The 11,006-nt window shown below is 40.8% G+C and overlaps 1 protein-coding gene across 1 annotated transcript; it reads left to right on the top strand.

Annotated features, from left to right (window-relative positions):
- The first annotated feature begins 773 nt into the window (after positions 1 to 773).
- LOC139229889 (vasotocin-neurophysin VT-like) lies at positions 774 to 10,729 on the top strand. The gene is made up of 3 exons (XM_070861524.1): positions 774 to 980; positions 6,747 to 6,951; positions 10,229 to 10,729. The coding sequence occupies exons 1-3, from the start codon at positions 861 to 863 to the stop codon at positions 10,390 to 10,392; spliced, it is 489 nt and encodes a 162-aa protein (XP_070717625.1). The 5' UTR covers positions 774 to 860; the 3' UTR covers positions 10,393 to 10,729.
- Positions 10,730 to 11,006: the final 277 nt, after the last annotated feature.

The following is an 11,006-nucleotide window of genomic DNA, read 5'->3' as shown; positions in this document are numbered from 1 at the left end:
AAAGAGTGGGGGACTAACTGGATTGCTCTTCGAGAGTACTGACAGACTTGACGGCCTCCTTCTGTGCTGTACTATTTTATGATTCTATAGAATTAAAAAAACTCAATTCAAATCTAGTTTCCCAATTTCAACAGTGATCCATCTGGGTTTTTTTTTGTAAAGGACATTTGTTAAAATTTATAACATGTTTGTAATATTTTTTTCTCTACTCAAGGTCATCCAACAGACACAACAGGGCACAATAGACTATACCACCCAGCTATTGTACCTTGTGATTAACAGCTTTACAAACTCCAGTTAACAATCTTCCAGAGCAAATCGAGACCTTGAGAAGAGCAACCCAACCATTTAGAAAATTCAACTATTTATTCGGTGCCTTTTTTCTGTCCTCGGATTTTTCTCTCGATTGTAAAGAACGCTCCCCAGACACAGAAAGGCCACATTGGCCAGGGATGGGGTAGTGAGGGGACACAAGAGACCAACAATAGATGAGATATCTTTTTCCCACTCCAAATAAAATAGTCTTTCAAACGATATCCTTCGCTGTTTCAATTGGCTTTTTTTTTGTTTGCAAATCGTCATTAAGTTTGATGTTGTTGTTGAACTTTTAATAAGTTCTTGGTAATATAGTGATAGACGACTTGTCAAGATGTACGTGCTTGGCAGAGGGGTGCTGCAATTAAAGTCGGCATTTCAAAATATATTTCTTTATTTAAAAAAAACACCAGCAATTTATGCAGCAGACGAACTAGCAGAAACGAATGACGTCTGCGGCAGGATGACTTGCGAGTATAAATAATGGCAGCCGGCCCGGTTCTGCAGCTCAGGTTCAGTAAAGTGCGCAAAAACCGCTGAACGCCATGCCTCAACTGACTCTTCCAGTTTGCCTGCTCTGCCTCCTCGCCTTCACTTCAGCATGTTACATCCAGAACTGCCCCAGAGGGGGCAAGAGGTCATTCCTCGACACAGACCTCAGGCAGGTAAGCTCCACTTATACTCAATAATTCTCTTTAACTTTTTGTTAAAGTCCCCAGAATTTTTTTTTAAATGCATCCCAGTTTAAATTCATTACCAACACCAAACTTTCCATACTTGCATAGATTATACTTACACCTTGTAAGATTGAACACGTTCCATTACATTGATAGCTCATGGTATATATTTACTTTATGACCCAGGAAGCACATCAAAGTTGTCGCTAGGTCTGTGGGTTCATAAAATATGCAAAGAACTCTCAACCAGTTGCTCTTCACCAAGTTTGTTACCGTCAGGTCAGAATAGATTTTTTTAAATTATTTGACTGTTGTTGTATTAAGTGTCTTTGTACAAACTATGACTTGCTCTAACAAAGGTTGAGTATTTACTCAGTCGTTTATTTGAATTCTTCTGGGTGAGAGAGGGGGCATGTTAAACACTTATTTCATCTGTTAAAAGTAAAGGTTTTTATTTTACCTAGAAATATATGGTTACAAATGTCATCTAGATCCAAAAATAAATAAACAGGACAGTTTAATAACTGGAGTTAGAACTCCTACTGCCCAATAGCCCAAACTTGAGATTTACTACAAACTGATGGGGGAAAGAGAAAGCATGCCCAAAAAGAGGTTGAAAAGATAAATAATTCCCTGTTATTCAAATAGCTGAAGTTATGAGATAATGTCAAATTGAGGGGGGATGCTGGTTACGTGTTTTATGTTCACTACAATTTTCTCTCCCAACTAGCTTGACTTTAGTAAGGTGGCAAATGTGGTATGATTTATTAGTCTAAAAGAGATTATTGAATCTACCTGCAAGTACTTTTGTTTAAACCTTTCACTTTACTTAAAAATATATATTGTATTATCAAAGGTATGAAGTAAAAAGTTCTCTCACAATTAGCTGGAGTCATGTGCAATTGAGCTTTGAATAGGGATTGTGAATATGGAACTGGTTAAACATGTAACAGAGAAATATACATGGTGATTGTAAACATACAATTTCTGAATAGGATGTGCTATGGATTATAGATTATGAATGTAGAATTATAAAAATAGATGTCCTCCATGTTAAAAGGTTATAAACTGGGCAAGGAATGTGGTGCATTATTTTCCTTCACAAATTCCTGCATTTGTTCCAGGAGGTACAGGTTCCAGTTTCAGGGTCACAGTGCTGCACTCAAATCTTTTCATACAAATCCAGTTCAATGATGACTGTAATTGGTCAGCTTAGAAACAAAGAAAAACGTTTTCTTCCAATACAGAAATAATTTATTTAAAAAAAACCTTCCAGGCAAACAGCTCTATGTTGCATTTTAATATTAGGGATTTCTTATATTGAGCTGTTTGAATATAAATGTTTAATGCGTATGACTTTAACCTTATCTGTAGAGATTTTCGACTGTCATAGTTGTGACCACTTGCAGATATTATTGCGGGCCTGCTGCGAGGGTTTTGAAGGCAGGGAGAGAAGTCGGTGTCAAGAAGCAGGTGCTTTGGAAAAGAGTTCCAGAGGGAAGGGGTGGAGGCAGAGCAAGGGTAAACATGCAGCAGTAAATGGACTTACCTTTAAGGAATCTGCTTTATGATTTTCATAAACTTTATCTTGCAATTGTTTTACTTACCAAGTGAGGCACACAAGTACATAACGTACATGTCTCTTGCACCTCTCTGGCTCTCCGTTCAGGCTAAGCTTGATGCTGTGCAACCTCAATGTTCTTTTCAACCCTGAGCTGGGCTCTCAACTTCACAACTAGCCCATCATCAAGACCAATGTCTAACACCTCCAGAATAATAACCACATGTGGCAGGATAAGCTGATAAGTCTGTTAAACAAGCATACGGGATCTTTGGATTTATAAATAGATGCATGGAGTGCTAAAGAAAGGAAGTTATGCTAAACCTTTATAAATCACTGGTTAGGCCGCAGCTGGAGTTTTGTGTGTAATTCTGGGCACCACGCTTTCGGAAGGGTATCAAAGCCTTGAGAAGGTGTAAAGGAGATTTACTAGAATGGTACCAGGGATGAGGGACTTCAGTTACATGGAGAGACGACAGAAGCTGGGATTGGTATTCTTAAGGCAGAGAAGGTTAAGGGAGGATTTAATAGAGGCGTTCAAAACCATGAAGGGTTTTGATCGAGCAAATAAGGAAAAATTGTTTCTAGTGACTGAAGGATCAGTAACCAGAGGAAAGAGGAGGGGAGATTTAAGGTAATTGGCAAAAGAGCCAAAGGTGAGATGAGGAGAATTTTTTTTATGCAGCGAGGTTGTAAGCACTACCTGAAAGGGTGGTGGGAACATATTCAACAATAACTTTCAAAAGAGAATTGGATAAATACTTTAAGGGGAGAAATTTTCAGCACTATAGGGAAAGACCAAGGGAGTGGGACTAATTGGATAGCTCTTTAAAAGTGTCGGCACAGGCACGATGGGCCGAATGGCCTCCTTCTGTGTTGTATGATTCTATGATCCCCTACTGAAATTCTTCTTACTTAACCATCGCAATCTTCATCTAATCCCGCTGACATGTTTCTGCGGGCCATGTCCTCTCCAACACAATATTGGTTACTATGTGCCAGTGAATCGACTTCATGATATTGCTCCATATCTTCAAATCCCTCTTTGTCCCCCACCCAACCCTAATTGGGAAATATCCCCTACCCATAGATGCCAGCCTGCATCGTCTATTACTATTATTTCTTTCCCTACCATTTGAAGCCTTCCGTTATTACATGCAACACTTTGGAAGTTCAGCCTCTCTCCTCCTCCTTCCCCATCAGATTCCTTCACTTCCTGCCAGTTGTCCCTTCAAAAGCACTTTTGAGATTTTGGAATATGACATAAATGTAAGCTGGTGCTGTATTTTCCCATGATACAGAACAGCTCGGTCAAGAGGTTGAGCAGAGAAGGGTTATTTGCAGACAAAAAACAGGAAGGCCATAGCTCTACCTGTATGAGTGTTTCCTGTGGATCAATCCTGATATCTATAGCAATTGAAACAGTACATTGGTCTACCATCATGTACAGAAGCCAGGTTTGTACCTGCAGGTTCCCATACCATCATAGAATGATACAGCACAGAAGCAGGCCATTTGGCCCATCACGCTTGTACAAGCTCTTTGAAAGAGCAATCCAATTAGTCCCACTCCCCTGCTTTCTCCCCATAGCCCTGTAATTTTGTTCCCTTCAACTATTTAACCATTTCCCTTGTGAAAGTTACTATTGAATCTGCTTCCACCACCCTTTCAGGCAATGAGCCACATACCATCAGCAAGAAATATAAAACACAAGCCAGCTATTTTTCACAGGGAGTGAGGGAATACTAAAAGCTGATTCATCCTAAGCCACTCTCTGAACATTAAAAACTGCTTCAAGAGTGATATCAGAAGTGACCTTAAAGTAGTTTATGGGTGTTGCAAATATTCACAGAGAATAATAAATGTTGCACCAAACATTTGTGTAGGATAATAATCTAAATGACCAAAAACTCATTCCCTTGAGCGTTTGACTACCAGATTGTACTTCAAGCCCAAGGGCTGCCTTTGGCAGTTCTCAGCTGGCCTACTGATTGAACATTGTACAGGCACATGTAGGTGTGAAAAAGTGGCACCATTGAGCTGGAATCGGTTCCCCTTAAAGTCAAATGGCAGACTGTATTGCTGCTGGTTGAGAGGAAATCCATGGCCCAGACTAGGGTTACCACCTACCTAGTTTTGGAACCAACAGCTCAATTTATTTTAGCATTGTGCAGATAAATTCCTAAAATTAAAAGCAGACTCCCAAAATGTGACTTTTTTTAAGATGGTAGTTCAATTAGTTCTTTATCAGCTGGTGTTACTTTTTTCGATAAATTCAGCAAAACAAGCAACAGAACTCAAGGCAACAATGGTAACAATGCTGCTTCAGTCCCTATAGCAACCCCGTTATTTGGGAATGGCATGGTAGCTTGATCCCAGACTACTCTGTCTTCCCAAGTAGAGTAGGTCACTCGATGGTGAATGGTGTACAGTGGGAGACCATTAAATGGAGCTTATTGAATTGTAACATTTTTATTTGCAGACCTACTTTTACTAACTAATGATGTGGAGAGGAGAAGTAAATTTGTTAAGAAAGTCCCTTTTCTTGGAGAGTGTGCCTCAGGTATTTGAAGCTTCTGAAATTTGAAGATCCACCTTCTTCAAGTGTATTCAAGATGCTGGCGTTCTGAAGTCTATTGGAACCTAACCTGTCCGTCGGGAAACTGAGGGGATCGGGTGCAATGCTGGCTTTACACCCCGCCCGATTTTACTCTCCATTGAAGTCTGGCAAGTTAGACGCCATTCAAATAAGAACATAAGAAATAGGAGCAGGAGAAGGCCACCTGGCCCCTTGAACCTGCTCCGCCATTTAATAAGATCATAGCTGATCATGTTACTGAATTTCTTCAGATCATCACTAAAAAAAAAAAAAAATCCTTCTCAATGAACTTCTATACTTTAGTGTTTTTTCCTTAATTAATCTTTACCTTTAATTCGAAAAAAAAACATTTGCAGTTACATAGCACCTTTCACAACCTCAGGAGGCCCCAAAGGAAGATTTGACACCGAGCCACATAAGGAGAAATTAGGGCAGGTGACCAAAAGCTTAGTCAAAGAGGTAGGTGTTAAGGAGCATCTTGAAGGAGGAAAGAGAGGTAGAGAGGCGGAAAGGTTTAGGGAGGGAATTCCAGATTAGGGCAACAGAAGGCACGGCCACCAATGGTTGAGCGATTATAATCAAGGTTGCTCAAGAGGGCAGAATTAGAGGAGCGCAGACATCTCGGGGGTTGTGGGGCTGGAGGAGATTGCAGAGATAGGGAGGGGCAAGGCCAAGTAGAGATCTAAAAACAAGGATGTGAATTTTGAAATTGAGGCATTACTTAACCAGAAGCCAATGCTGGTCAGCGAGCACAGGGGTGATGGGTAAGCGAAACTTGGAGCGAGTTAGTACACAGGCAGCCAAGTTTTGAATCACCTCTAGCTTAAAGGTTCATGTTCACCGTACACAGTATTGGAACACTGACAGATGATTTTCCGATAATACACTGTCATGCGGTGAGGGTTGGGGGGTGAGGGGTGGAGATGGTTCCATGCCATCAGCACCTATTCAGAACATACCCCCTTTAGTGTTTAGTTGGATCAAGTCAATGCCTGCTATACCTCCCACTGCAGGTCACAATATACGAACAAAGGACATGGCTTAAATGACTATTTCCAAACTAAGCAAGGGTGGACCTGCATGAGGTTTCCAGGATATGCAAAACCACTGCATTAAACTAGCGTATTGTATCAAATGGAAGACCGATAAAAGTCACACTGAGAATATAGGCTGTTGGTAAAATTAGCAGATAAATGCTTAACACGTTTGGATGACATTGCCCTGTCCACTATTTAACAGAGGTGTTAACTTGTCTACTTTAAAAGGTAACAGAGAGAAGAGTTTGCATCTGAATGTGATAAGTATTTGTCCACTAATATTGTCAAAAGTCCTTTCCAACATTATGTTTTTTTTCTGGTTCAGAAATAAAATTCTCTGATTGGAGGTGATAAGTGAAGTGCTGGAAACGCCAGCGTTAACAGTTCACATCAGCCTTCGTTTGATGTGTTTCGAGTGAAATGATTCAGACCTCTGAGCCAGTGCCACTTTGCTAACCTTGATGAACTTCTCCTCTGCTGCAGTCGAAATTAAGTTTTCTTTTTAAAAGACCTTGAAAAAAAGATTTAAGCCATTCTTTTCCTCTGTCCTTTGCCAGTGCATGCCTTGCGGTCCTGATAACAGAGGCCATTGTTTTGGAGTTAACATCTGCTGCGGGGAGGAAATTGGCTGCTACATTGGAACCTCAGAGACATTGAGATGTCAGGAGGAGAATTACCTGCCGTCCCCTTGTGAACCTGCTGGAAGACCCTGTGGTAGAAATGGCGGGAAATGTGCCTCGTCGGGAATCTGCTGCACTGATGGTAAAACTCCTCTCAGATGCGGATCGATTTGTTTCTAGGCATATGTCTCAATATATATTGATTACTTTCCAACAGGTCAAGTTGAATGAGGCAAGCCCAAGTGTAAAGGGGGATTAGCCATAAGGAAGGATGAGAGGAATTTAAGCACTAGCGAGAATGTTAAGGGGGTCTCAATGAGGTGTATATATATAGCATCAAGTGGCATAGGTAAGGTAAGCCCAGAAGATTACTTCAAGATGAATCAAGCCAATAGAGCAGTAGTTCAATCGGTAGGCTGGACCTTTTCTTGTATTAGAAAACAAAAGAAAGACACCTTACATGATGACCCAAAGCTCTTCACAGCCAATCAAATACCATTGAAGTGTAGTCACTGTTGCCAATTTGAACACAGCAAAGGTCCCACAAACATCAATGTGATAATGACCAGATAATCTGTTTTTTTCAGGGATGTTAATTGAGAGATAAATATTGGCCAGGACACCGTGGATAATTCCCCAGCACTTCCTTGAAATAGTGCCATGGGATATTTTATGTCTACCTGAGAGAGCAGACGGGGCTTCGGTTTAACATCTCATCTGAAACACGACACCTCCGACAGTGCAGCGCTCCCTCAGTACTGTGCTGGAGTGTTAGCCTAGATTTTTGTACTCTGTGGGCTAGAAATTCAGTTTTTGGCAATATTGTTTTTTTTCCGTTATATCACTAAAAACGGCGCCATTTATTAGGGGGATAATATTGGCAACAAAATGCGGCCGACAGTAAAAATCGGCGTTGCGGTGGAAACCACGGTCCTCACCAACTTTAGCCCGAGGCCTATCACCGCCAAAAATACAGGCCCTGGGAGGGGAGAAAACACAAAAGAAATTGCAAAAATAAAAAAATTTAAAAATCAGAAAGCATTCACTATACACTTAACTAATGAATCGCTGAAAAATAATTTTAAAATAAAAGCTTCAACTTATCTTCATACCTACTGATGTTTCTGGGGCTTCAACGCAGGCGGTTTTTTTTTTCACCCTGAGTATGGGTTCGCCGAATGGCCAATTTTAAGCGATGCATTTTTTTTTGCCGTTGCACGTCGCTGATCTGCCTTTCGGCGCTATTTCAAAACTGCTATTCGTTAACTTTGGCCAATTTAGGTGAGTATCTTTTACTGGCAAAAAAGGCGAAATATTGCCGAAAAAACGTGCGCAAGGCTGGCCAATTTCTTCCCCAAAGTCCCTGGAGTGGGACTTGAACCCACAGCCTTCTGACTCAGAAGCAAGGGTGTTACACACTGAGGCACAGCTAACACTTTTAAAGCAGATATTTGGAAAAAAAACAATCTTCTTTACTCAAAAGGTGATAAACATATGCAATAATCTGCCATGTAAGGTAGTTGAGTTCAAGACAACAGGGTGGATCTTTGCCTTTACTGCCTGGGCATTAAGCATCGCCTGCGCAGAGAGCAGAAAGCAAAATCAAGTGGGAAAGATTGCACGGTGGGAACAGGAACCCGCTAGACTGTCGCTCCATTAAAGTTAATGGAAGACGAATCTGGTGGGTTCTGTAAGGGTCATCTGATCCTCCCTGTCAGATTTCCCCCTCTGCGCTGCAGCCTGGCAATGCTTAATGCCCAGGGAGTAAAGGCAAAAACCTACTCCATTAGGGCAGTTTAAAATTTTGGATGCCAGGCTGGATGAGCATGATGGATCGAATGGACATTACCACATTGCTGTTTGTGGGAGCTTGCTGTGCGAAAGTTGGCTGCCGCGTTTCCCACATTACAACAGTGACTATACTCCAAAAGTACTTCATTGGCTGTAAATCTTTAACTTTTTATCGTGTTCTTAGCCATTGTACCTAGATATTCCTCTCTCCCCTTCAAAAATGAATTTGGCAGTAAGTCAGTAGTTCAGTTATTGTAGCTATTAGAAAATGTAAAAAAAGATTTTTTTATCACATCAGCACTAGTCCAGTCTTCAGCTAAAGTCATGCCTGTTCAGTCTATAGTAAAGATAAGTATAGGTATTTTCTCTTAATTCCTACAGGAGCCTATTCTTGTTAAACATAAGGAATATATTTTTTTTAGGGTTTCTGTATTGCCTATGCCCAATTCTCACCATTGGTCATTAATTTTCTAATGTACAAGCATAGGACTTGCAATACTGAAAAAGACCAAAGTCCATCTAGTTCGTCTTCTACCATCCCGGTAGTCGCACGATACGACAGTTCTTGACTAATCACAACAATCAATCAGTTAGTCTACAACAGGCCCAGACATGAGGTGAGGAAAACCACCAATAGTGGAGAACTTTAGGAACCATAGGTCCAAAGTCATATTTTTCCTCCCAAACATGCTACACTTTGTAGCTGTGGCTCAGTGGGTAGTGCACTCGTTTCTCGGTCAGAAGGTTTTGGGTTCAAGTCTCTCTCCAGGAACATGAGCACATAAATCTAAGCTGACACTCCAGTGCAGTACTGAGGGAGTGCTGCAATGTAGGAGATGCTGCCTTTTGGATGAGACATTAAACCGAGGCCCCGTCTGCTCTCAGGTGGACATGAAAGATCCCACGGCATTATTTTGAAGAAGAGCAGGGGAGTTAACCCCGGTGTCCTGGCTAATATTTATCCCTCAATCAACATAACAAAAACTGGTTATCTGGTCATTATCACATTGCTGTTTGTGGGAGCTTGCTGTGCGCAAGTTGTCTGCCTCGTTTCCCACATTATAACAGTGACTATACTCCAAAAGTACTTAATTGGCTGTAAAGCGTTTTGAGATGTCCAGTGGTCGTGAAAGGCGCTATATAAATGCCTGCCTTTCTTTCTTTAGATTTACACATGTTTCAAATTATACATACACTGTCTCCAAAAATGTTTTGTATAAATATAAGATGGTAAGTTCCGTCACCCTTCCCATCTCAAACATTTGTCTTCATCACGATTTTACCTTTTACCTCAAAACGATGAATGATCTGGTTTTTCGTTGCCAGTGGGGCACACTGGTCAGGGAATCAGTGCACCAGTGTTGTAGTTGATCTTCAACCCTCTTTCCCACTGAGTACAAATCCTTGCAAGGAGTGCCGGAAACCTGAATTCATCCTCTCATTTTTACACGAATGAATCAATCTGTGCCAAAATTCCATACTTTAATATGACAGGGCAAGTTGCACGTGGTCTGTGGCGGGAATGGGCATGATGGACCAAATGGTCCCTTTTCTCAATAGATGCGGTTTGCAGCCATAAAATTAGAAATATGAATCATTATTATAAGTCTGTGTTTGCTTCTTTCTAGAAACGTGTGGCACAGACTCTACATGCCTGGAGAATGAGAGTAAATGGAGACACCCTCCCATGGAAAGAAACTTGACCTTTTTAGACAGTACTGCAACTGACCTCCTTCTGAGACTAATGCGTCTGTCTAACAGGCAGCCTGCAGAGAAGAACCAGCTAATATAAAATAATGTATATAGCGAGCCCTCTCTTTGATGCTGCCTTTGATAATCATACAACACCCATGGTATAAGAAGGAGCTGGGTACAGAGCGGGTGTTTTAACGATGCATGTTAGTCTCTGACCTATGATATATCAGAGTGCTCTAGAGTGTACTTATCTAATATTTACAGTGTGTCAATCTGAATATTTATGCTGAAGGTAGTAAATATACTTTATCAAATGGCATTTTTAGTTAAATTTCCTTCATTTCAAGTTTTTTTTAATAGTGCCAAAAAGTGCAACCTATTTTTCATTTCTTCAGTAACTTGTAAACGATGACATTAAGGAAGCATGTGTACATATATAGCAAAATAAAATCTTTTATTGCTTAATGTGGAATTGCAATGCAAAATGATTGTAATCTTGTATTGTCTTTGTGTACTTATTTCTATGCTAGAAGTCAGATCAGTTCAATGGCAGGAATAAGGATCAGATACTACAAGCGTCAGGGCCGACATCGAATTTTGACAGGCGATTCACTTCATTATCCCCTTTTACATAAGACAGTGAGGAAGTCCCCACTAATTTAGGAAGGCAGGACTAACTCTCTGAGCACCAATGTGGAGTTACCTCATCAA

Source organism: Pristiophorus japonicus, chromosome 2 (assembly GCF_044704955.1).
Source record: "Pristiophorus japonicus isolate sPriJap1 chromosome 2, sPriJap1.hap1, whole genome shotgun sequence".
Lineage (NCBI taxonomy): Eukaryota > Metazoa > Chordata > Chondrichthyes > Pristiophoridae > Pristiophorus > Pristiophorus japonicus.
This window is presented reverse-complemented; position numbering and strand designations above follow the sequence as displayed.

Bases quoted from the DNA above. Each gene is read 5' to 3' on its own strand.
- LOC139229889 (XM_070861524.1), top strand. From the start codon at position 861: ATGCCTCAACTGACTCTTCCAGTTTGCCTGCTCTGCCTCCTCGCCTTC. The intron at 981-6,746 runs GTAAGCTCCACT...GTCCTTTGCCAG, and splicing joins TCGACACAGACCTCAGGCAG to TGCATGCCTTGCGGTCCTGA. The intron at 6,952-10,228 runs GTAAAACTCCTC...GCTTCTTTCTAG, and splicing joins GGGAATCTGCTGCACTGATG to AAACGTGTGGCACAGACTCT.